Raw genomic sequence first — 27,321 nt, forward strand, 5'->3', positions numbered from 1 at the left:
GCTACTTTCTTTTTCAGACAACCAAGTGCATTTGCTTTTTGACCAAGAGCTTGAGTCAGCATCACAGAAGATGGAAGAGGTTTGTAAAAGCCCCAAGCTGCTTCTGCTGAAATCTGATAGGGCAGCAAACAGTGTGCAGAGACATAGTCCAAGGACCAAGATGAGACCTGTAAGTTTGCCCGTAGATCGGCTGCTGCTGCTTGCAAGTTCTCCTCCTGAGAGGAGCAGCAGGAACATAGGGAATGGAGAGTCAGACAAGGTTGGCAAGAGTCTTGCCGCTGAAGGACTTCATAGAAAAGACAACTCAAATACTACTTGTTCCAAAGTTAATGGCTTTGACCAGCAAAGTCTCCAGAAATCCTGGGATAAACACTATGATCGGAACAGTTTTACTGCCAAGACTACATTGGTTGTGCCCAGTGCACACCCTGAGAAAGGATTGACTGCAAACATTGGGAATAGCGAGGACCATTCCGGTGGTGGCACCCAGGCCAGTAAACCACATGCAGAGCCAGCCAGGTCAGCAAGAGACACGTCAGAGCGGAGGTCCTCTGATTCCTGTCCTGTGGCTGCTGTCAGAGCACCCAGAACATTGCAGCCCCAGCACTGGACAACGTTTTACAAACCACCTAATCTCAGCCTCAGTGTCAGGGGTGCTGAGGAGAAGGCAGCATTGCCCACGGCAGCTGGGCCTCCTGCCCTGGGGCATGCCCCCCAGAGTCCTGTGGCCAAATCAGACCCAGACTCGAGGGCCACATCAGCCTGTCCTGTGCAGCCAAGTGGTCAACCTAAAGAGAACTCTGAGGAGCCTGGCCTGCTTGAGGGGACCCCGGCCTGCCAGAGACCACGACTAAAACGAATGCAGCAGTTTGAAGACCTTGAGGATGAGATCCCACAGTTTGTGTAGGGTCGTCAGATTCATTTTCTGTTTGTTCTGTGTGTGAGAGGAATGTTTGGACAGGGCCCTTTTGTATAGGATTGCCAAAGCTGTTTGTCATGGTGTTGTTTGTTGATCATGTGGGACGGAGAGAGTTCGGACTAGGCTGTGTTTATGCCTCACTGGAATGATCTTTGAAGTTGTAAAGAAAATGCGTGGATTCGTGTTTTTTAAGAGTTGATTTTCCTCATCAAATGATCCATTTAAATTCATCCTTAATATATGATAGTCTTTAGCAGGAGGTGCAGTTGGGGAAAATGAGCTTTATTGTGCAGAGTGAGATCAAGTGCATATTTATAAAGTAGTTCTGAACACTAGTTCCTGGAAGATGTCGTGGGCTGTGGTTCCTGCAGTTTCATGGGGCATCTTCAACCATTTGCTTCTGTAGTTGTATGTATGTGAGCTTTTATTTTTCCATTGGAAATTCACTTTTTAATATTTACATAATGGCCAAAGGGTTTGCCAATCTGTATTTAATTATATTTTAATTGCCAATTTTTACATGTGGTGGTTTAATTATACCCAAAAAATGCACTTAAACCTGAACTGTGTAGTTCCGTTACCTTTTATTTGGCTTTAGATGTTTTTAATACATTTGTAGGGGCTTGAGGGGCTTGTTTTGTTTTATCTATATAAACTTTTGTTTTTCAACAGTTCTGAACTTTTAAATATTTTATATAGTGGTCCAGAAAAGACGCTATTTTCAGAAGTTTTAAAATTCAGTACATTTCCTCTTTTTATTACCCGGATTTTGTTTAAACTGTTCCTTTTATAAGAAATGTTTTGACTTATGAATCATTTTATATACTTTTTCTACCTAACTTTCAACCATTGAAAATGTATAGTTATTCAAATGAGTGAAGATTTATTTAAGTTGATCCCAAGAGTTTAGAAATTTGAGAGGTGTAGATGATCAGATCTGTTTAAGAAAAAACAACCTAGTTTTCAGAACTTGTGCATTCCTGATACTCTCTCTGTCATTGTTTTGTCTAAAATAGGATGTAAAAGGGACAACAAACATAGTATCCTTTTGTATGTGTGAATTATATTACGCTTTTGTATGACCTTGTGTATTTGATAAATACATGTACATATCCACTTGTTAAAGTATTTCAGGTTCTCATGGCTTGTCTGGTGATCTTTGATGTTATTAACCATTGACTTAGGGGTCAGCACTTGGGTCCTGCATCCCATAACTACAACATGGAGTGTTTTGTGACAAGGTGTGTTGGAGTCTGTGCCATTCTGAACCAGGGAGGAATGAGTAACCAGCATTTTCATGATGAAACTTTGTTTTCATTCCTTATTGCACACCCTATTGCTGTGAAAACCTAAAATGAAAATGAAATCAGCCAACATTTATTGAGCCCCTTCTATATGCTGCAACCTTTACAAGTTTCTATATGAATTTTCATAGCAACCTGTAGTGGGCAGGTGAGCATGCTGTTACTCCCCTGCCACTGATGGCAATAGAGACTTAGGTGACGCACTTCCAAGTCCCACAGACGTCACAGCAGAGTCAAACCTACAACAAAAGCGCTGTCCTATTTTGATGTTTGGCGCTCTCAGCAACTGTGAGAGCACTCGGTATTATCAGAGAGCAGTAACAACAAATACCCCTCTAAAAATTCTTACTGTGAAAACACCTAAAGATCACCGTGTGAATCATTGTTATGTGTGGTTCAGGAGCAGTAAGTAAGCCTGTTCACATTGTTATGCAGGTGTGCATAGCTAGGCATCTCCACAACTTCTTCACCATCCCACACTAAGACTTGTAAAATGTACTGTTAACTCCAGTTGGATTATGTGGAGACAGCCCAGTCACTAATGAATATATCGTGACATAAAGCTGCCTCTCTGCCCACTTCATAAGTGATAATTCCCCTTTGGGGCTACCTTTAGGGCTTGTCCAGCCCATTCTGTTTTCCTGGGAGCAGTAAGCAGGCTTCTGAGAAGAAGGGGTGCCCACAGTTTGTACTGTGCCTGCCACCCAATACAGAGGCAGCCACCCACTGGGGAGTTACTTTATGACGAAGGAAATCGATGTGAGCAAGGGGAAAGGGTAGGAGCTAGGAGTCCAGGAAAAGAGCTTTCAGACCACCAGAAAGCTTTATGGAAATTTCTGGCCAGCAGTTAGGAAAATTGATCATACTTCCTAAATGGGCTTAGCAGAACTTGTGGTTATTTTAAATGACTTTGATATAGCCTAGGCAAGCTAATTCTTTTGCTGTGGAGATACTATGGTCCCGGTGGGGACTGGCCTAGTGAGCTCACAAGCAGATGGACTTGCACCTCACTCCCTTTGGACTTTAGATGGACCGTGACAACACTATCCGCAGCCATCACTGTGTTGTAGCATTTCTATAACTACACATCCCTTCAAATTCAAACTGCCATGTATTTTTTAAGTAAGTTATGCTTCATGTAATTCTGTTTTTTCCCTTTCCTAATAATAGGAGATAATTTTTGTGCATTGATGTTATTGGATGTGTAGATGAGTCAGTTAAGATCCACAGTCTGGCAAAGTTCTTACATTCACAATCAGTATACAAAAGTCAGTTGAATTCCCGTAAAGCAGCAACTAACAGAAATGAAAGTTTTTAGGACTTCATTTCTTCAATAGAATAAAAGTTGAAGACTCTAAAATCTAATGAAAGATGTCCAGAGGAGAAAATTTTAGCTCATACCAAGACATTTACAGAGTTCTCTATTATATGAATTGGAAACCTCTACTTGTAGATGACCATAGTACACCCATTAAATTCAGGAGGTTTAAATTGTCATAATAGTGACATCTACTCTATAGATCAAATTTCACTGGTTGCCCCCATTAATGTTCCTGTCTGTGCCTTTAGCCCAGTCCTAGGTCACAGGATGCATTTAGTTGTCCTCTTTCTTTGGTCTCCAATCTAGAATAGTTCTTTGGTATTTGACCTCATGACCTTGATACTTAAGGGGCACAGACCAAATTATTTAAGTATCAGTTTGGGTTCATGTGCTGTTTGTTCACAGGTGGAGTCAGGACACACATTTTGTCAAAAATATTACAGGAATGGTTCTGTATTTTTGCTATACCAGGAGATCAGTAATATCTATTTGTCCTGGATCTATTGTCTTTGGTCATTTGATTAGGATAAAATCCAGGGAGCTTTTCCTTTGTAAAACTAGTAATTAAGAAGTACTTTGGGGTTCAGTAAGTGAAGACTCTTGCAGTACACATCTGATGATCTGTGTTCAATCCTGGAACCCACGTAAAAGTGGAAGGAGAGAAGCATTCCACACAGCTGTCCTCTGACCCTCACCATACACCATGACATGCACGTGTCTGTACACAAGCACACGTCACACACAGTAAAAGGTGGAAGTGTTAAAGTGTAAGCAGTTTGGGAGGAGATTCCTAAAAACTGTGTTTCACTGATTACCAACAGCTAGTTTTGAGTCCATTGGCAATCCTCGTCTAAGTCAGTCACCAGATGGCAAGTTGATGACTTTAGGACTTTGCTGTAAGGAAGAACTATCCCTTTGTCCATATCCGTCAGTAGAGACTCCTAGATTCCTCCTTCACAGAATACATTACCATGTGTTGTCCTTTATTTTAGTACTGCAAGTCCCCAGAATTGATTTGTGGAAGTCTTCTCAAGGTGACGTGTGTGCCTTTGATACTGCCTCCTGACTTGATTTAAGTGGGTATGTTAATTGTTGGAAAGTCACCTGGCCTTTTCCATATCTCAGATCAAGAATTGGGCATTTTCCAAGAAGCTCATGCTCCTTTAGATAAAATTGAAGTTCTGAGCACTTAATGTAGTTCATCCTTTCCATACTTGACAATCCCTCCCCACTAGGCATCTCATCTCTGCTAGATGGGTCCTCAGTCGCAGCCGCACTGGCTCTGACTACACTTATCCCAAGCCATTCAGAACTCTGATCTTTTGGGAGGCAGAGACAGGTGGAGCTCTCTGAGTTCGAGGCCAGCCTGGTCTACAAAGAGAGTTCCAGGCCAGCCAGGGCTGTACAGTGAGACCCTATCTCAAAACCAAACTCAAAGATCTGATTTCTACCACATCTTCCCAGACCACACTGAGTCTGTGACCCCCTAATGTCAACCCTCAGAACTCAGAATTGTAGGCCCAGAGGGAAGGGAAGAAAGCAGCTTGCAATCTTTTTAAAATGAGCAGTTACTGAATATTGACTGCAGAAAGCTTTTATGTGAAAGCCGTATGTGGTTTGAATCGTCTACAACCCGTGTAATTACTTTGCCAGTATAAAATTAACATTTCAAAAAATTAGTGTAGAAGATTTAATTAGGCATGTTTCCAAGTTAGAGATTTTCTTTTAGGGTTTGTCTTAGGCTTTTCACATAAATAGCTTATGAGCAGTAGCAGTACCTCAACGAAAACCCGCCTCGGCTTTCTGGCTGTGTTCCTGTGCACTTGTTACAGGGTGCTTTAAGTCTTCCTTGGTGAAAAAGAAGGGTAGATGGTGCCTTTTTTATAGTGACAAAATGCCTGAGACAGACGAAGGCGGCAAGGTTGGTTTGAGCTCATGGCCTCACGGGTTTCAGTTGGTGGTTGCCTGGCTCCATTGTGTTGGGTCTGAGCTGAGACATTTTCACAACAGGGGAGTAGGTAGCAGAGGCGGCTGCTGGCCTCGTGGCCGTCAGGGGGAGGACAATGGACTAGCCTTTCAATGGTGCACCTCGTGTGACCCACTACCTCCAACCAGGCCCCTCCTCCTGTTTTCCATCACTTTGTAGTAGTCCATTTAGCTATAGACCTGTCCGTGGATGAAAGCCGCCGTGATCCAGGCACCTCTGGACAAGGCTGCACTGAGAGCAAGCCTTCAACACGCCGCCTTCAGGAGACACTGTAGGTCCAAACCATAACAGCCTCACTAGACTTGAAGCCGCCTGCTGTCTAGGCAGTGCTGGTTGGTAAGTGAATGTGGCTCTGAGCTGTAGAGAGCAAGCAGGCTGGACCTAACTGAACAGTAAGGGCTTACTCATGGTTGTAGGCACACAGTGATTCTCAACCTTCCTCATGTCACAACCCTTTAATACAGTTCCTCGTGTTGTGGTGACCACAAACCATAAAATTATTTTCATTGCTACTTCATAAATAATTTTGCTACTGTTATGAATTGCAAATTTGGGGGGGGGGGTTCTGAAGGGGTAGTGACCCACAGGTTGAGAACCTCTGGCATACAGCCTGTTATAGTTGCTCTCTGGTAAGTCCTCATTTCTATTGCACTCTTTAAAAAAAGTCCACTTTGTAGTTTGTTTGTTTGTTTGGTTTGGTTTTGGTTTTTCAAGACAGGGTTTCTCTGTGTAGTTTTGGTGCCTGTCCTGGATCTCACTCTGTAGACCAGACTGGCCTTGACCTCACAAAGATCCTCCTGGCTCTGCCTCCTGAGTGCTGGGATTAAAGGCGTGTGCCACCACTGCCCGGCTTATTTAATAGTTTTGAGACGGGCTTAACTGCCTTTTCACACAAGCAAATAGACAACACTGATGTTAAGTATATAATTAGCAAAAGGTGAACTCAGATGTCTTTGTTATAAACTACCTCATTCCTAAAACTTGATCTTTTTAAAGCAAAGGCAGCTACCAATCATTCTTAGAGATTTTTCTTTCTGGTTGCTAGGATACTGAAATAAAAGCATATCCCAACTCTGAGGTCACTTTCAGTGTGTGCATATAAAAATTTACTTCAAGTTTTCACCTAAAATGCTTAAGTTTTCCTGGGTTATGGTGAGTTGTGCAGGTTACACTTGGCCAGAGAACATACCAGATGATGGGTTAACAAGCCAACTCCTCCATTCTCTCCCCAAGAACAGCTGGAGAAGCAAGGCTAGCACAGCTTTTAGAGATTTAAGCATAGAACAAGATGTGAAGGGGATGTTTGGCTTTTGCTCATAATCAGGGAAAGGGTCTGCAGTCCAAGAGACAAACTATCTTTAGGATTAATGATGGAAATTCTAGTTTATTTTTAGGAACACAGCAGGGATTAGCGACCCATCGTAAATGTAAAATTGGGCAGGTTAGAGAAAATAAGACTTGACTTGGAAGCCTGGAGTGTAGTAGTTCTCAAGTGTCACAGATGATGGCAGATGAGTGGCACTTGCTGGTAATCCCAGATAGTCATGCGCCTGAGCCAGGAGGACCTCTTGAGCAGAAGAGTTCAAGGCCAGTGCCAGGCAATGTGGTAAGAACTCTATTTGGAAAAAAGAAGTGACAGCAAAGATTAAAATGAATGGCTTAAGGAAAAAAAATCCTAGGCAGAAATACAGCAAAGCACGAAAGAATGGAGACGTCTATAAATAAACAAGTGAGCATTGGAGTTTGATGTTGACTTCGAACACATGACAGCCACGATGGAGTTAAATATGAAAATGTTCTGTCAACATCAAGGAGTATTGAAAGTAATGGTTTGTATTAAATTTAATCAAAGCTTATACTATTTTAAAAGTTAAGTAGGGAAAATTAAGTACTTGAGGACTTTAACTGAGGTGGGGTTACTTGGGTAATCCAAAAGAAGGCAAGATCGAAGAGGAAAGAAATAGTTCGATGGTAGAGAAAACCCCACTCAGATGAGTAATTGAATCCAAGTTAGGTAAATACTTCAGTAAACTAAGATTGTTGGACTAGAGAGGGGTAAAGACCTAACATACTTCCTGTTTACAAGAGACTTTCCAAATAAAGCTGCCCAGGAAACAGAAGGACAGAAAGATGTGGGTGACAACAACTGAAACACCGATGTGACTCTACTATGTCGTAAGAAACAAACTTCAAATAAAACACAACTCAAGAGAAGATTTACAACTGAAAAGTCACATCATCAAAGTTCCATCCATCTAAACAACACTGTTTCTAAATACACATGACAAAGAAGACGGAGGAAAACTGAGTCAACCCAAAGTCCCAGGGTCACTGCAGCACAGCTCGGGAGACCAGAAGTAGTAACAGCACCAGCAAGTCCCCTGAGATGCAGGTGACACTGGCCAGATGGTACATTCCTGTCCCATTGACGCTTGTATCAAAAAGTCAACAAGACTGAAAACGGGCCATAAAGAAAGCCTCCGAACATGTCAGAGGATTTAAATAATTCAGAATACGCTCTCCAACCTCAGAAAATGTGCTGGAAGTTAGTAACAAAAGATGAGTAGAATCCTCAGATTTGCCTGAACTGCTTAGAAATTAACACACCTCTAAGTCATGGCTCAAAGAGGAAATAAACAGTATTTTAAACCAAATACTAAACTGAGTCATGCCGAAAGTTGGGGACTGCAGCTGCATCAGAATAATTATTCTACATTAGGAGTTTTGATCTCTAGATGCCAAAAGACTAGAAAGGGTCAGGGAACGGAGACTGCTCAATGGTGGTGGAGTGCTCACCTCACATATGTGCACCGAAGACGCCCAGTATGGCAGAAGAGAACAATAGAAAAGGAAATAAAAGAGTAGAAATTCGTTAATAGAACACCAACTTTAAAACGATAAAGCTAAGTTTTAAAAAGCTTAGGAAAATTGATAAATTAGTAAAATTAATTTTTAAAAGGAAAAATAGTATCGAATTGAAAAACTAACTTTTCCTAGAGAATTAAACATTTGAAATATGCCGTGAGCAACCTCAGTTTGAGTATTTGAACAAGAACAAAATTAAGGACCAAAAAAAATCCAGACAAAATTAGTGAAAATGAACTAGGGAGATGGCTTGGTGGATAAGAGCTCTTGTTCTGCAAGCCTGAAGACCTGAGTTCGGATCCCCGGTATCTATGTACAAACCCAGGCATGACTGCACTTGCTTGGAACCAACCCCAGCACTGGAATTAGAAAATTGTTCCATGTAATTGAACACATTATCTTAAAGGGAGAAAAATACAGTTACTTTAATACACACAAATTGTAAAAAGAGTTTGAGGCCTGGGAAGCTAGCACGTTCAGTCCAGGCACACCTCGAGAGTTCATTGGCTGGCCAGCCTAGCCCAAAGCCAAACATCCAGTTCTGTGAGAAACTCTGTCTCAATGGAGTAAGGTAGAAAGCTGTAGAGGACTTCATCTCTGTCCTGCTCTGGACTGCACCTGAACACAACACGAGTCATTTTAAAACTGGAAATCTGCAGAGTCCCCATCTACTTGTAAAAATTGAGTCTATTTTTAAAACTTTAAAGATAAAATTACCTGCCTGGTGGTGATAGTACATGCCTTTAATCCCAGGCAGAGGCAGGCGTATCTTTGAGAGTTTGAGGCCAGCCTGGTCTACAGAGTGAGTTCATAAAGACACTGCCTGTTCGAAAAGAAACTATCAAGGTAGAAAAAGGATAGTATGGTTTGTGGCTATCCCGTGATATAAGGGCTCATTTGAATTCTCACTGGCTTAGTTCAATTTACCATAGAGTTGGAAAAATTGTTCCATGTGATTGACCACATTATCTTAAAGGGAGAAAAATACAGTTACTTTAATACACACAAATTGTAAAAAGAGTTTGAGGCCTGGGAAGCTAGCACATTCAGTCCAGTGCTCACCACACAAGCATAAAGACCTGAGTTTGGTGCCTACCGCCCACATCAAAAGCCAGGTGAAGCTATGCACCTGGAATCCCAGTGCCAGCGAGGCCAGGACAGGTGAATTCCTGGAGCTCGATGACCAGCTAGCCCAACCTGATCAGGAGCTTCAGGCTTTGTGAGAAAACATGATCATCCACAGACACTTTGGCCCCTCTTTTAAAACTATGACTGTTCAAGGAACGCAACTGTGAGTCTAATTGTTTAAAAAGAGATGCTTTTACCAGGCAGCCTGGATCTCCCAGATGCTGGGGTTTCAGGTACACAAGTGGCTTGAGCTAAATATTTAGCAGATGATGCTAATTTGCTCCCCAAAGTAAAGCTCAATCCGGAGAAAATCCTGAACTGCTTGGAATCCTGTCAGACTTCATGTGGCAACCACACTTTATGCCATAAAGTGGTTGTGGGGGTTGTATTAGCTGCAAATTTTGGTTACCCACTGAATATGTCCCTTCTTTCCTCGATGATTTCATAATGTTTGTTTTTGTTTGATTTTTTGTTTTCCAGACAGAGTTTTTCTGTGTAGCTCTGACTGTCCTGGAACTAGCTCTGTAAACCAGACTAGCCTCAGACTGAGAGATCCATATAATTGGGTTTTATTGTTTTGTTTTTGTTTGTTGTTGGTTTTTTTTTCTCTTTGGAGGCCCACCACCCAGCTCCCAAATAAATACACAGAGACCTAATCTTACTTATGAATATCTGGCCTTAGTGTGGCTTATTTCTAGCCAGTTTTTCTAACTTAAATTATCCCATCTCTTCTATGTTTTGCCTCTGGACTTTTTACCTTTCTTTATTCTATATATCTTTCTTTCCTTCTGATTTCATGGCTGGCTGTGTGGCTGAGTAACTGGCCCCTGGCATCTTCCTCTCCTCCTTTTCTCACTCCTCCTCTTCTTGTTCTTCTATTTATTCTCTCTGCCTGGCAGCCCCGCCTTTTTCTCTCCCCTGCCTAGCTATTGGCTGTTCAGCTCTTTATTAGACCAGTCAGATGTTTTAGACAGGCAAAGTAACACAGCTTCACAGAGTTAAACAAATGCAACATAAAAGAATGCAGCACATCTTTGTATCATTAAATATTCCACAGCGTAAATGAATGCAGCACATCTTTGTATCATTAAATATTCCACAGCATAAATGAATGTGGCACATCTTCAACTAATATTCCACAACAGATCCTTCTGCCTCTGCCTCTCAAGTACTGAAATTAAAGGTGTGTACCACCAAGCCGGCACATCTCCACCACACTGTTTTAAACTACGTTTTACGTTAAAGGGAGATTGTTTTTATCTGATTTTTATTTACTTATTATTTGCAATGCTGGGCATTGGATCCAGGGCCTCATATATTACAGGTTAGTGCTCTACCACTGAACCACAGCCTTATCTTATTTGGACTAAGATATTATCTGATAAAACATTATTAATAATGCATTTAATTCTATTCAAGTTTTCTCCAGTGTCTAGCAGACTCCATTGGAATGATGTTGAAGTCACCCTTAGTCAAAATTGCATTTGGAGTATAATTATAACATTGGAACATATAATTTCAGGAGAATATGGACACACCTGTAGGCAGTGTTGACAGATTTATTTAGGATTTGATTTATTTAGTAAATGATGAGGAACTGCAATAGAAAAGATTTTCGTGACCTGTTGTGAATGTGAGAGAGCACAGCCCACAGGACCAGACCAGTGGAGAAAGAAGAGAGTAAATCCCGGGGCAGCTACCCATGGGAAATGGCAGTGTTCCCCGTAGGTCACAACTCTTCAACCTTAGTCTGACCTAGCAGATGTTACAGTTTCTTAGCTAGGCAGCTGTGGTGAGCACCCAAGTCATGTAACACACTGTCTTCTCACTGTGGACTGAGTGCAGCTGAAAAACAGACCAAGTGAGGTGTCTGAGATCTTGGGGTTCAGGGCACATCTGCATTCGGTTGGCCTGAGGTGGTGTAACTTTTCTGAGTTAACTCACCGATGTCTGCCTCTTGAAGCCATTAGTCAGTCTTTCCCTCAGCAAGATCACATTGGTACATTTATCTGATGGAAACACTTATTCAAGATTTCATCAAAGAATTTCATAGAAGTAAGCCATTCTTTGACAAACAGTAAATGTTACAGTTGTTTATTGCTTTAAAGTATTATACACATGTACACAGTCATGCATTGTGTAATGTTTGGATCAGTGGTCAAAAATGATGGATCTCTATGATGATGTCACTAGTGACATCAGAGCCATTTTGGGTTGTGTAAGTGTACTTCGTGATGTTTGCACAATGACCAAACTGTGGCTCTATGGGACTCAGCCTCCTGTGTTTGTTTTATTATTATTTATCTATTGCTTTTTCTAGACAGGATTTCTCTATGTAGCCCTGACTGTCCTGGAACTTGCTTTGTAGACCAGGCTGGCCTCAAACTCAAAAATCCTCCTGCCTCTGCCTCCCTAGTGCTGGGATTAAAGGCATGCACCACCACACCCTGTTTGTCCTTCATTTAAGAAAAATAGACATATTACCTTTTTGCAAGTTGAACCTCATACTAATTTACATATTTTTTTGCTCTTTGTTTGTGAATTTGAGGCCAGCCTGGGCTACTTGACAATGTCTTTAAAGAAAAAAATGACAAAGCAAAAATCAAATAAGTAAAGATAGTGTGGGACACATTTTCGTGTAGGCCCCAGTTCAGAGCTCCCATCTTCAGGACTGAAAGCACATGGAGAACAGTTGGTAAAGCCATCCCAGTCTTTTCCTCTTTGAATGCTCGCAAAGTCCACTGTGACAGTTTCTGAAGCGGGAGGACGCAGGAAACTGGGTCTGCTGGAACTAAATCAAAACCACAGACAAGCTGCCAGCGTGAGTGAGTCACCCAAAGGTCTGGAGCAGTTGGCCATCCATCGACGGAGAGGGGTTTAGAATGGAAACCAGCGACAAACAGATGACTCAGTTTTCCCTCTTGGAGACTGGTCCATGCCAGCTGACTGCTTTTCCTATCTGACATGCTGGTGCCAGATGGGGGGCTCACACTGTCGTCCGCGCTGGTGGCAGTGGAAAGTGGGATGCCAGCTGTGTTCTTACTCACTGAGGTGCAGGGGAACTGTCTGCAGAAGTTTGTGACATGATGGGCCAGGAAAGGGAGACCTAAGTCAGTGGAAGATCCAACCGTGTACTTACTCCCTGCTTTGACCGGGTTTCATGTGGTGAGAAAGAATAAGAAAGCCCGCGTTTGCCTACCAGCCGTTCCACTTATATTCTAGGTGGCCTCCATAGGTCATCCCACCTTTTTGAAATGTGTTTCCTCATCCATGAAACGCAAATCATTTCCTCACTGAAGGGCATTTGTGAAGGACAGCTGAGGTAGAGTACCTGAGTTAACATACATTTTAAATCTATAAAAATGTGGGTGAGGGTACCCAAGGAGATGGTACAGTAGAGAAGGGTATGCTGTCCTCCAACATGAGGACCAGGTGTATGGATCCCCAGAATCTGTGTGAAGCCAGTCATGGCAGCACGTGACTGTTACGCCAGGAAGGTCATGAGCCAGGTAGCAGAGACCAACTTATATCAGACAAGGAAGAAGGCAACGATCAACACCCAAGGCTGTCCTGTTTCCACAAGTACACCCTGATACTACTATTTCACACTCATACACGTGCATACACCACACACACACACACACACACACACACACACACACACACACATTATACACACATCCCATACACACATACACACACACTGTACACCCACACATACACCATAAACACACAAAATGTGAAGTGTTTTTGCGACTGTGAAGTAACTGGAGGAACGGCAGTGTCTACCGAATCACAAAAATGAAGCAAGATGTTAGAGTATGTTCTTGCAGTTAGAGAGGAAGTAGTAAGGGTCTGGATGGACATTTCTGGTCTCGTGCTATGGTGCTTTGAAAGAAAATGGCCCCCAAAGGGAGTGGTACTATTAGGTGAGGCTTTGTGGAGTAGGCATGGCCTTGTTGGAGGAAGTGTGATGCTGGGAAGCTTGGACAGGGCACACTGGAGACTCCCAGGATCCCCAAAGCTGCTTGTGGCTGCTCTTTCATCCCTTTACTCTTTTTTTAAAAATTTATTTATTTTTTATGTATACAGAAGAGGGTGCCAGATCTCATTACAGATGGGTGTGAGCCACCATGTGGGCGCTGGGAATTGAACTCAGGACCTCTGGAAGAGCAGTCCGTGCTCGTAATCTCTGAGCCATCTCTCCAGGCCCCCCTTTATTCTTCTATACAGCAGTAGTGGCCTGAGGCCCATTGGTATCTCCCCCAGGTTCACCCTGCACTCCACCCCTTACTTTAGCTGAATGAACCAACCAGTCAACCAACAGAAAAAGCAGCTTGGACCAAAGGGTCTTTGATTTTGTGCTTAAGAAACATGCGTTCCAATCTGCATCACCGAGAGGAGCTTCCCATGCCACACTGTTCACACAGGGCCCCAGTTTCACTTTGAAAAGTCAAAATTCGCCTTTAAAGTCCCCGACCTCTGGTCCTTCAGAGGAAATGGCCAGGGCTCCGAGGACTGTCTGTGATAGCCCTTGCTGTTGTAACCCTCCGTTTAGGTCCCCTTTGCCCTTCACTAGTGGCTCCTTGGCTGCGGAGCAGAGGTTTGCTGTTGTTATTGTAGCTGTTGGCTTACAGCTCAGGTTCCTGATCTTCCATGACAGAGCCTTTGCTTCAGGCCTCTCAGGACATCCTTGGGAAGCTGCTGGGGCCTGTTCTGACCACAGCCAAGAGCTGCGTAGCCTTTCACCCCGAGGGACTGTCCAGTCTTTCTCCATACATATTTTGCACCTTCAGCAGCACTGCATTGAAAAAAAAATAAGCATCTATTAGGAGAAGACCCTACTCGAACTTCCTTGAGGAGCTTCCGGCTTGCCAGAGACCTTCTCCCTCCTCGTTTCAATAGACACAACCAGGAGCATCAAGAATAACATTTTTCAGCTGGGTAGTGGAAGCACAGGCCTTTAATCCCAGCACTCAGAAGGCGGAGGCAGGAGGTCTCTGAGTTCGAGGCCAGCCTGGGTTACAGAGCAAGTTCCAGGACAGCCAGAGACCCTGTCTTGAAAAATCTTAAAAAGAAGGAGGAGGAGGAGGAGGGGGAGGAGAGTTTTTTCTTTTAAAGACAGGCTCTCTTGTCTATACTAGGCTAGCCTGGAACTTACCATGTAGCTGAGGATGACCTTGAACTTTTGAGCCTCTCACCTTCACCTTCTAAGTGCTGGGATTACAGCTGTGGACCACCACACCCAGTCTATGTGTTGTTGGGCATTAAGTCTACTAAGCAAGCATTCTATCAACTGAGCTAAACCCTAGCCCCCAAGAATAGCACTTGAAAACCATAGATTGCTATTCATGTCAATTGTTGATGTCCAGAAGAGGCTCAGTTCAACTAAGTCCTCTGAAGGAGACACTCTCATACCAGGCTGTACAGTGAGCTCCAGGTCTCCAGCTTTCAGGAGAGAGCACCCACACTGGGGGTGGGCTTTGGTGATGTACCTGTCCGTGAGTCATTTCTGCTCCTGTAAGTGATGCCCATAAAACTCATTGGTTCACCAAGAATATCTATATTCTTCCTGTGTGCATGCCTGAGTGTGTGTATATGCACCACATGCATGCAGGGGCCCAAAGCAGTCAGCAGCAAGGGTCGGGTCATATCCCCTGGAACTTGAATTACAGGCATTTGTGAGCCATCATGGGAATGCTGGGAATGGAACCTAGGTCCTCCACACAAGCAGTAAGCTTTCTCAAACTCTGAGCCATCTCTCCAGCCCCGAAGAATAGCACTTTTGATGTAAGTTAACAAAGGAATAGAGACTATAATTTTGTCATCCATAGGTGCAGAAGCTTCTTACCTACTATTCATGAAGGCTCCTGGGATAATGGCTGGGACAGGGGTCTACCTGAGCCTCATATTGATGTTTCCCTGTTTTTGTGTGTGTGTGTTTGCTAAAACAACCACATGACATTCTCACTGGGGCAGAGCTGGAAATGAGTCCATGGTGGGGACTAAGGCCGATACACAACTTGTAGCTCAGCTTCTAAATCTCTTCTCTCTTCTGCTTCCTGGCCTCAAGGAATATTCGAGAAAGTGACAGATTCATCAGGGCTGGTGTGAGTCACTAGGGTGAGAGGGAGGGAAGGCTCACAGAAATCAAGTTCTCTCTAGGAGGAGACACACTGAATGGAAGGAACCTGACAACAGATCACACGCTTTCTTTGTCAGGCTGAGCAGGCAGGAACCACAGACATAGTTTCCCACGCCGCCTGCTCGCACCACCTCACAAAATGCTGCCTCGGTACTTTCCATTTTCCTTCTGTCGTCGCCAAGCTCAAGGCCAAATGGTTTCTGAAAAAACAGACAACACTTGTGGTGGCTGTTTGCCATGACCGGGAAAGCTGGGACTAGGGTGTCTTCTGGTCCCTGGTTTGTTGTGAGGCTGTGGAAGAATCGTGTTTGTTATCTGTTATTGGAAGTCATCCAGGCACCTGCAAGTCCAGAGTCTTTGGAGATGTCACTCTCCAGCCTCCTAAACATAAATTCCCCGGAGCAGAGGCTGCCTTTGCCTGTGAGGAGTCACACTCCGAAGATTAGTTATCTCATTCATATTAAATGGATCGTTAGAAAGAAATTGTTCTGAACTAGTCTGGAGCTCTGATTCTCAAAAATTATTTCTTGACACTAGAATGGCTTTCAGTGTCCATTGGTGGTGTTGCTAGCTTTAGAATGTATGACCTTTGGTCCACAATGACAGCTGAGTTTAGCATTCCCCCCACCCCCCACACACACACATCCAGTTCAGAACATCAGGTCTCCCCACACACACACACATCCAGTTCAGAGCATCAGGTCCCCCACACACACACACACATCCAGTTCAGAGCATCAGGTCCCCCTACACACATACACATCCAGTTCAGAGCATCAGCCCCCCCCCCACACACACACACATCCAGTTCAGAGCATCAGGTCCCCCCCCCCACATACTTCCAGTTCAGAGCATCAGGTCCCCCCCCCACATACTTCCAGTTCAGAGCATCAGGTCCCCCCCCACATACTTCCAGTTCAGAGCATCAGGTCCCCCCCCACACACATACTTCCAGTTCAGAGCATCAGGTCTCCCCTCCCCCCACACACACACATATCCAGTTCAGAGCATCAAGTCTGACCCTGGAAGTCCAGGCAGTGCTCAGTGAGCGGCTCAGGCCTCCACGGTGAGTGATAACAGCCCAGACTGATGCTCTACGGTGAACCTCTCCTCCACATGCTCTTACAATGCTTATCTGGTAATTTTTATGTCATGTGTGTAATACCCAGAAAATGTAAGACCTCCAGGCTCCGTGTCTTTTTTGAATGTCAAGCAAAACTCTAAATACTTTTGGAATGAACAAATAAAATCCACTGGGGATATCAAGCCGCCTTCTCCTCTGTGATAACACCTTGGTTTAGCTTTACTCTGCCAAAGAGAGTTCTTTGTACTGGGAAATGTGTCTTTTCTACCTTTCCACCTTCTGAAATCCAGGAAGACTTTTTCAAAGGTGCAAGATCTGTATCATTTCCTCAGGTTAGTCTGACCTGCTAGAGCTGGGGTGACAGGAGAAGCCCCATAGAACCTGTTCTGAGTGACACAAAAGTTGAACCAACTCCAGAGAAATAACTGGGTCTGGATGGAAATGACCAAGGCACACAGGGAGCCTCTCTGGGGCTGGTGACAGGCAGCAGAGGTCACGTCTGGCCTCCAGCTAGGCCTCACTTCCCGATGGTCAGCAGGTCTTTGCAAAGGGTGCAGCAACCCCAGACCAGAAAGAACGATAAATGGGAAAAGACTGCAGTTGATTCTGATTATTGGGTTAGATGACCACGGTGAACTGAATAGCTACAACCTTTCTCTGTATTTGCCAACAAATGGCATGATGTAGTGGAGGGGAAGGAGAACAGGAGGCTGGAGAATCTGCCCCTTGGATTTTTCACACTGTGGATAAATGGCTCTTCATCGGAGATGTCTGAACAAACACTGTGGCTGGGACAAAAAACAAAGAAGTCAAAAGAACGATGAGCTGATTTCTCACACTTCTGACCAGTTTATAACTCACACAGGCTCTCCACGGATCTCACTCGGTGCCCTCTATTTACTTCACGTCGAAGACAAGGGCTGCAGAGCGAGCTTTGTGGGGTCCCGCCCTGCTTCCTCCCTGAAGCTGCACCTGAGCCCAGATGGCCTTCTTTCCCACAGTGCCCCTGGAATGTAAGGTACCCTTCCCCTGCCCAAGGCTAATTCCTCCCTGCTGCCTTCCTGGGGACCCCATCAATCACCCGGCAGTGATTGCAGTTACGGCCGTATCGGCAATAACAGTCGCGTTCAGCATCTCTCTCCAGCCGGCTTTCCCACGTATTAGAAAGACCAGTTTCTCCTCTCCTAAGGGAAGTGAAGACCTCGCTGACCTGAGGCACCCCCTAACTACTGTGTCCCCTAACTCTTTCCCTTCTCAACCCAATTTTATGAAAGAAAGAGCAGCCACTGCGTCGTCGGGTCCCCTGTCCCATCCTGTGATCTCTGCTGCCTGCTTTTTGCCTCTTGTTAAAACGCTTCTCTTCATGGTCAACTGTCGGACCCAGCGGGCAGTTTTCAGCCTTTATCCTACTTAACTTTTTTTGAGTCACCTGGTATCGTGGACTGCCTCGTCCCCCTTGACACGATTCTCTTTCCGTGGTGTCCAACGGATTCCTCTTTTCAGACCTCTCACCGTCTGTCACTCCCTGTGCTCAGCCGCCTCTGCTGGATTTCCTTCCTTCACCTGTGGTTTAAACAGATGGTTGAAACATGACCTATAGGCCTCTGAGTGCTCAAGTTAAAGTCACAAGCTGAGCATGCCCAGGTGACAGGTACCCAGGACAGATGGCAGACTGTGTCTAGCACTCCTAGGAACACAACAGGTACCATTTCCAGTCAGTGTCCTCTCTAAGACTCACCCCCATGCTTCCTTGGAGCATCGCAGGTGATTGCTGCCTGTGCCTAAACTTTCTGTGGATCTGGGCTGTGAAGGCTTGCGTTTCATGCTTTGTGGGCTTAGCACTGTGTGGGGGAGAAGCGTCCACATTTTTTAAGTCATAGCTTGTTCTCTTTGCTGAAGAGAGTTGACGGGAAGAATATAATGAGTTAAGGGCAGGCAAGACGGTTTGGCAGGGAAGGAGCCTGCTGCTAAGACTGATGACCTGGGTTTGATCTCTGGGACTTAGGTAGTGGAAGGAGAAAACTGACTCTTGTGGATTATTCTCTCATAGCCACACGCATGCGCGAGCATGGACACACACACACACACACACACACACACACACACACCAATAACAAAAATAGAATGGGCTAGTTAATTCACTTATCCATTCTTCGGTGATGGACATTTGCAAAATTTCTGGATTTTGCTTTTTAAAAGGATGTTGTGAGGAAATGGGTGCCTGATTTTTAAAAGGCTGCTCCTTAAAGCACCCCTGTGGAGTTGCCCAGAGGAGTCTGGAAATTTAAAGGATGAGCTGGTCAAAGACTGTTTAGATGTAGAAACCGTAAATGTTTCTTCTCTCCTGATAAGAAAGAAACTCATGGAATGTTCAGGTACATATTTTTTCAAACACAATTTTTATAAGTTAATTTTTCTTTTTTGGTTTTTTGAGACAGGATCTCTGTGTAGCCCTGGCTGTCCTAGAACTCACTTTGTAGACCAGGCTAGCCTCAAACTCACATAGATCCACCTGCCTCTGCCTCCTGAATGCTGGGTTAAAGATGTGCACCACCACATCAGGTTTATAAGCTCAATTTTTATATCTGCATTTTAATCCAACAATAACAAAATCTGGAAGTCTGAAATCTTTTCAGGCAAGACTAAATTAGTGCTGGCTGATGTACAAGATTCTTACAAGAGTGATTTAGTTAGTAAATATCTTGTTTTTCTGCTGATAGGACCAATGATTGTACAGTGACTAGAGGCCTTAAATTATGTTTGATCACTAATTTCTTTGTGTGTATGTGTGTGTGTATATATGTGTAGGTTCACATGTGTGTGTGAGTAGGTTCACATGTGTGTGTGAGTAGGTTCACATGTGTATGTGAGTAGGTTCATGTGTATGTATGAGAGTGGGTTCACATGTATATGTGAATAGGTTCACGTGTGTGTGAGTGTGTGTGTGTGAGTAGGTTCACATGTGTGTGTGTGTTTGTGTGAGTAGGTTCACATGTGTGTGTGTGTGAGTAGGTTCACATGTGTGTGTGTGTGAGAGTAGGTTCGTGTGTGTGTGTGTGTGTGTGTGTGTGTGTGTGTGTGTGTGTGAATAGGTTCACATGTGTGTGTTTGCTGATAGAAGTCAAAGAAAAGCTCAGGTCATTTCTCGGGCACTGTCCATGTTGGGTTTTGAGACATCGTTTCTGTGGGCCTATAGATAGGCCCAAGTAGAATAGGTTGGCCAACAAACACCAGGGGTCTGTCTGCCTCCTCCCCAGTGCTGGGAAAACAACCTCATGCCAACACGTTTGATGTTTTTAAAGTGGGTTCTGGGGATTCAGCAGGTTCTCATGCTTGCAAGGCAAACCCTGGTCATTCCTTTCTGTTCCATAACAATTAGTCATCGTGCCTGGACCTTCTCAATGGCCCTGTAAATGGTCTTAGTGAGACAAAGTAGGAAATGGACCTGCTATTCTTGTTTCAACGATGGGCCAAATCAAAGCAGTCTGCAATGAGCTGCAGGGCTCATTAAAAACATCATAGCCAAATCAGTGAGAGACCCTGTCTCAAAAAAGCAAGGTGGAGAGCAATTGAGGAGCACACCGGGTGGCCTCCAAGGATATGAACACATGTGTCCATTCTCACACACATGACACATACATGAACACATACATACACTATACACAACACACACACACACACACACACACACACACACACACACAGACCATGTTGGGTAGGAGGAGGACAGACAAGACTGGTTAAACAATGAAACAGCTACATGGATGTAGGTTAGTGCTGAGTTCTGGAATTGCGTTTGTATGACATCCCTCCAGAATTGTTTAGGTGCCCCACCCTTCCTGTACTTGATAATACAGCAATTACTTTAATGTAGTATAATTGTTCTAGGAAAAATTATATGTTTAGCCGGGCGGTGGTGGCGCACGCCTTTAATCCCAGCACTCGGGAGGCAGAGTCAAGCGGATCTCTGTGAGTTCGAGGCCAGCCTGGGCTACCAAGTGAGTTCCAGGAAAGGCGCAAAGCTACACAGAGAAACCCTGTCTCGAAAAACCAAAAAAAAAAAAAAAAATTATATGTTTAAATGTTACAATGTAGTTAGAAAACCATAGTGATGCATGTTGTGCTGTCCTGAGGAAACAGGGCAATACCACATTTCAAGATGTTTATTTTTTTCTTCTCCAAAGACATTCTTTCTTTTTTTTTTGTTTTAACTTAATGCTTTTATTAAAATGTTGTCACGTGTAAATACTTCATATTCAAATGAAATAGAACACTAAAAATAGAAATTAATATGTTTGGACATCCTTTAGTAAGGGTAATAATTGGCTTGTCACCAATTTTAAGATACTCTTTCTTACGGGACTTTTAGAGATTATGTTTTTGGGAAAAATTCCTCCACTCTGTGCCACATGGTTCTGGAGCATTCATCACTTCTCTCTGGTGTAAACTAGGGGATACTGCTCCCACTTCTAAACACAAAGGCAAAGTGTGTTTATACGTTCACTCTGAGGCTCTTGCAAGGAATTCTGGTAGCACTCAGGGACTGATAAGTGCATCTTAAACAGAATTCAGAGTTGGAAACAAATATTGCCCTTGCTTATTCATCAGCCGCCAAAGTACTGAAAGAGTCACTTGGTATAATTTAGAAGATTTTTAAGATTTCTTCTTAGCAGGATGTGTGTGTGTAATGAGTGCATGTGTGGAGGTCAGGGGACAGTGTTGGAATCAGGAATTAGACACGGGTCAGCAGACGGGCATGGCATGTGCTCTTTCCCACTTAGTGGTCTCACCAGACCTCAACCAATATGCCTTTTGTGTTTTGATGATCTGTGAAACTGCTCCAGGCCTGGATCACGATGTGCGGTGGCTGATGAGGACTGGAGGCCTGCCACACATCTGTTCACCGTGCTGTCAGCTGGTTTAATTAGTTTGGCCAGCCTTTTCATGGTATGTGCGGGAACTGAAAGTGTTGGCTGTTGGGAGTTCTGCTTCCTTTTTAAAAATTTAAAATTAATTTGTCTTTCCATCTTTCCAAATGTAATATGAGAACATAAACATTGAACATATATATATATGAAGAACCATGCTATCTTTCTATATATGTACATACCATGTAGTATTTAAACCACATTAAACATCTACCTATCTGTCTCCTCAAACATTTATCATTTCGTACACCATTACTTCTCCTCCCCGTCCTCCTCCTCCTCCTCTTCCTCATCCTTCTCCTCCTTCGAGACAGCATTTTATGTAACCTAGACTGGCCTCGAACTCACTAGATAGCTGTAGATAACTTGAACTTCTGATATTCCTGCCTCTACCTCTCCATTGCTGGGATTATAGTAATGCTCTAACACATTCGGCTTTCTGCAGTGCTGAGGGTCAAACCCGGGCCCCTGTGAATACCAGGCAGTCACTCCCCAAATTAAATAACACTGTCAGTCCACCTTTACCAGTTCTTGATGCTGAAAATATTCAAAATCTTTTCTGGCTTTTTGAAATATACAGTTCACCATTGCTGTTTGTGGTCACTAGCCTGTGTAATAAAGAGCACCTAGAACTTGCTCATAACTGGAATGTGGTACCCATGGATTTCCTTGTGTTCTTAAAAGATATACACATATACACATCAGACACCAAGGTTCTTCTCCTTGACACTTTATACAACTCAATAGAATTTCCCCCTTAAATTAATACCATGATCACGGACCTACCCAGGAATACAGTCTAACGGTATGGCTTTATACCATACCAAATGTATGGCCTTTGAAAATGCACAAATTGAAATCCTACCCCTAATATGATAGCACTAGTCTGAGCCTTTGGAAAGGCTTAGTCTTGAGAACAGAGGCCTGGTGAATGGGACCAGTGAGCTTATGAAAGGCTGAAGAAAGCCCCTTAACTTCTTCCTCCTGTGGGCACACATCCAGAAGGCACCATCCAGGAACCAGAAGTGGGGCCTCACCAGACATCACGTCTACTGGTCTCATGGTCTTAGTCTGACACAGTCCTAGGAACTGTGAGAAAACAGCCATTGTTTATCTGATACCTAGCTTATAGTATTTTGTCAGAGAAGCCTAAAATGATTAAGACAACATATTACAACATAGATAACCTTTAGCACAATCAGCCAGACATAAGAAATACAGATATCACATGATTCCATTGAATTGACAGAAAGGGGAATGGTGGTCTCCATGGTCTGGAGGAAGTAGGGAATGAGAAGTTATTATTTAATGGATGCAGGGTATTAATATTATAAAGTAAGAAACAGTTTATGGAGATGGATGGTAATGATGGCCGAACAGGGGCACATTCTTAATACTCCTGAACTATGTAATTTAAACTGACCAAAATGGTGATTTTCTGTTACATATATCTCACAATGAAAAGGAGGAACAGTCAATTTCCGCCAGCATTAGTTCAGGAAAGAGGAGCTCCAGTCAGAGAGAAACCATGGAAACAACGCTACTTGATTTGTTATCAACTGTGCTTGCCATTAAACACTTTCTAATTCAGTTCAAAGTGGCCTATTTAAATTCTAATAGGAGACATTTTACTTACCTGATAATCTGATGGCTATAACTTCTCCCATCTTTGAGAAATTTGGAAGAAAACTCATTTCTTCCCCCAGCGGACCCTGACCCACCATAATCTCATATACTCTCCAAGCATCTGCCATCGGCAACTGATTGATCATGCCTAGGACTTAGTCATCATCTGTGTGCTGATGAGTCTCAGGCCTCTCCCTCCATCCTAGAAGTTGGTTCACGACTCCAGACCCAGGTATTCGCTGCCTGCTGAACATCTCGACACAGCACACATCACAGGGACTTCAGCTTTACTGAAACGTGGGCTAGCTCAGGCCTGACACCCCAGCACTTGGGAGGTGGAGGCAGGAGGATCAGGAGTTCAAGGTCATCCTCAGTTCTATATCCAGCCTAGAACTGTCTCCTGATGCCAACTTTAAAAAAATCAGAATTAAATGCAAATCTCTTCTACCCACCTAGTTGGCTCTCCATGCCATTCCTCTCTCTGAGGGCCATCCTCTCTTTATCCAGCCAGTCAGCTCCAAGCCCCATCCTTCTAGCTGACCTCTTCCTCACCACTCACTCACTTCCAGTCAGCCACCGGTCTGCCTTGTCTCTGCTTCCAGCCACTCCGGTCCCTCCCCTCCCCTTACGTGACTCTGGTCACACTCACTGCTTTCTCTCAGGCAGCCTGACCCACGTAGCTGTCTCTGTAGCTGGCATTGGCTTAGAGTATTTTATCTTTTCCTGGATGATGAAAACCACACACTTGCCCGTGTAAGAAGTGCTTAATGACTCTGTCCAGAGCTTGCTTCTGTTTAGGGGTGCCCTGCACTTGGGAGCCGCTCAGAGATCACTTCATAGTTGCTCATTTAATCTCGATGGAATCAGTCATCAGCGTGAGTTTCTGAGTCTGGTCTCTGTCTCCCTTTTATAACCTCTTCTTCCAGTATCTGCCATCCGTATCCCCCTGGAGCCATCCTTATAACTTGTGGTTTCCTCAACAGGATAAGATACTCCTGCCTCCCTGTCTTTCCATGGCTACTTAGTTTAATAACCCAGTATTATATCATGTGTAACAACTAGTGAAGTACTTATTTCATGAGGCTTCAGATTGCCTCTCTGTATAACAAAGCAGACAGCTATAAGACTGTAATGATGATAAAACAAGATATGCAAAGGCAGTTTACAGTTATACCATGTCCTAAATGTATGTATGTTGTACTGGTCAGAGCCCTATATTAAATGCCACTACCTCCAAGGAACCTTTCAAACACTCAAAACAGAAACCCTCTCTGTTATTGGAAGCTTTGCCAAGCACAGTCAGTCAACCCCCACGGCTGCTCTCATACATTCTTAGGCTGTCCAAGTTTACGTCCCATGTTTACAAACAGACCATGAATGCCACCAAGTCAGTATCCACCCTACTCCATGGTTTCCTTCCTAGACATTAAGGTCTTAATGTTTAGGACTATTCAAAGAGAACATATTCCTGAGATTTGAGGAATCAGAGGTAAAACTTCCATGGGGAAGTACCCAAGAGACGCGTTTGGGGTATCCTTGGCATCCCAGCTCCATCACCCAGTGGTCAGTCTATCTGGCAACACCCTGCTGAGCTGGAATGGTGGTAAGTACCATGTCCAAGCCCATGGCAGACATTGCTCCTGTCCTGCTGAGTCTGATTACTCCAGGTAGCCAGGACTGGTTGATCAGACTTGAAGTTATTATATTGCAAAACAAAGGGCTTGAAAAAGAAGGGGTCACTTTAGCTCTAACTCATTAAGGGGGAAACAGTCAAATCCAGGAGGCTGGCCTATGTTAGGTCACTGGGAGGCAAATGTCCAGCCTCTGGGTGAGCAAATGGAATTGTCCCAAACTTAACATTCAGAGAGAGTGAAGGAAGGCATCTTCCTCAGAAATGCCAGGAGCCCCTCTGATGTCTGATGGAGGAGGGTACCTGAGGCTCTTGGCCTCCCATTGAATGTCCCATCTCTGTACCCTCAGTGCTGGGCACTTGTGTATTTAGTTAGGGCTTTTCTCCCTCTGAAAAGGAGCCATGGCCTGCCTCCTTTCCCTGACAAAGGGCTTACAGGTAATTAGAAGGGATTATGCTTGAAGGGGAAAAGCGGCCTTTAATCACCAGAAGGACACAGCAGCCTGAGCTGGAGGCGGCCCAGTGGCCTTTGTGTCCGAGGCTCACAGTGATCCCCTGGTCCCGGGTGGTCAGCAGCATGGGCTTTCCCAGACAGATACAGCTTTTGCTTTGGAAGAACTGGACCCTGAGGAAGAGACAAAAGGTAAGAACATGGGGTGGGTGGAGGAAGAACGGAGGAGGGGCCGAAAGCTGGTTGCCCTTTAGCTCTGAGGCCACCTTCAGCTGCTCTGTGAGCCTCTCTGAACAAGTGCCCTCCACAGGATGACGTGCTTCTCTTGCCCTTGACGGTATGAAAAATATTCTGTCCTCCGCCCAGCAGAGGAATCCATTGCGACCCCCAACCCCCCCCCCCCACTTTGACATCTGCTGGTCCAGTTCTCACTGCCCAGGGGAAGCATCCTAAACCCTGAAAAACTCACCCAAAGGAAGGCAAGAAGGCTTTGACTGGCTTGGCAGTTCAGTAAGAGCAATTTCCTCACGCTAGAGAGTGGGATGTCTTCACACATGAGCATTGCAGGAATCGGGACGCGATTCCCTGAGTCGGGCGTCACACTGTCACTGAGCACGTTGTTTCTGTCTTTATGGTGGAGAAAAATAACCTTGCACCTTCCAGCGGCTGTTAGAGGTTCCGGGAGTGTGACCCTGTTATTAACCACGGATTCTCCCAAACGCCTTGAGTGGGCTAGACTAAGGATTTAAAGGCATACGGTGTGTGTTCTCTCTGAACTGGTTTCTATGACAGCTGGGGAAACCTGAAGTATATTTTGAGAACCCAGAGTAACAGAAAGTAATGCAGGCTGAGAATCCCAGGAGAAACGCAGGTGAACGCTGCAGACGATCGGAGCCCCTCCAGAGCAAACAGCTCCTCTGTGGTTTTTCTGTGAAGGGATAAGAAATAAATACATATCCAAAAAGAAATGGCACTGAGAATGTACTTCAGTTGGTAGAGTGCTTGCTGGGCCTACACCAAGCCCTGGGTTTGCTCCCCAGGGCCACATAAACTGGGCATGATGGTGCAAACCTGGCAAAAGGGTCAGAAATTCAAGGTCACTTATAAAGTGAGTGAGTTCAAAGCCAATCTAGGATAAATGAGATCGTGTTTTAAGAGAGAGAGAAACAGACACACACACACACACACACACACACACACACACACACACACAGAGAGAGAGAGAGACAGACAGACAGACAGACAGAGGAGAAGAAGGAAGAGGATGAAGAAAGGAAGGTAGGAAAGAACGGCTGTCCCAGTGCCTTGCAGAGTTCTAGAAACATGGAATGACTTCAGGAGCCTGGGTGGGGTGGGGCTGCTGTGAGAGGTGGGGAGATCGGGCCAAGAACGGAGGACAACACCCCTTGCTGACCTCTGGCCTCCACACACACCTGCACCCTGACACACACATGTGCACACACATACTAACATGCATTTAACACTTACACTAAAAGGAAAGAAAGCTGGACCTCATGAAGAGGACATGGCAAGGAGGAGGATGGTTTGGGGCGAGTTTCTGTGGGCCGAGCAGGCAGGGCTTTCCTGGGTATCAGGAGGACCCTTAGGGAAGAAACAGGACCAGGTGGTGGGGCGTGTGAAGACCTGTGTGCGTGCCTCAGGCAGATTTGGTCAGAGAGAGATGAGCATGGACGTGTGTCAGCTAGTCACAAAGCTAGCAGCTGAGAGAGGAGAGGAAAACCCGAAGGGATGTGGAGGCAGGAGGCGCCACACTCAGGTGAGAAAGTCTAGGGAAGGAGGAGGAATTGCTGAGATGTAACTGAGACCAGAGATCTGTGGAGCTGAAATCAGGGTTTCTGAGGCTCCACAGGCCCAGACCCGTGAGGAAGGAACCCCGGCTGGTGACCTTAGGGTTGAGGTGCCATAGTTTTTT

The 27,321-nt window shown here is 44.5% G+C and overlaps 2 protein-coding genes and 1 long non-coding RNA gene across 6 annotated transcripts in view; 2 read left to right on the plus strand and 1 right to left on the minus strand.

Annotated features, from left to right (window-relative positions):
* Arhgap29 (Rho GTPase activating protein 29) overlaps positions 1 to 2,060 on the plus strand; it is a 68,112-nt gene extending 66,052 nt beyond the window's left edge. For all 4 annotated transcript variants that reach the window (XM_052730597.1, XM_052730596.1, XM_052730598.1 and 1 more), the window contains one exon: positions 18 to 2,060. In XM_052730597.1, the coding sequence (XP_052586557.1) occupies positions 18 to 907 (890 nt within the window). In that variant the 3' untranslated portion in view covers positions 908 to 2,060. The remainder of the gene's footprint in view (positions 1 to 17) is intronic.
* On the minus strand, positions 1,313 to 26,132 carry LOC128105444 (uncharacterized). Its single transcript, XR_008216332.1, has 3 exons — positions 25,858 to 26,132; positions 18,183 to 18,316; positions 1,313 to 14,325 (listed from the first exon to the last, which is right to left on the minus strand). It is a non-coding gene; the product is annotated as an uncharacterized LOC128105444 (long non-coding RNA).
* Abca4 (ATP binding cassette subfamily A member 4) overlaps positions 25,429 to 27,321 on the plus strand; it is a 145,837-nt gene continuing 143,944 nt past the window's right edge. Inside the window, exon 1 of the mRNA XM_052730603.1 lies at positions 25,429 to 25,580. Within this exon, the coding sequence (XP_052586563.1) occupies positions 25,515 to 25,580 (66 nt within the window). The 5' untranslated portion in view covers positions 25,429 to 25,514. The remainder of the gene's footprint in view (positions 25,581 to 27,321) is intronic.

Source organism: Peromyscus californicus, unplaced genomic scaffold (assembly GCF_007827085.1).
Source record: "Peromyscus californicus insignis strain IS unplaced genomic scaffold, ASM782708v3 Scaffold_9__1_contigs__length_137607984, whole genome shotgun sequence".
Classification (NCBI taxonomy): Eukaryota; Metazoa; Chordata; class Mammalia; order Rodentia; family Cricetidae; genus Peromyscus; species Peromyscus californicus.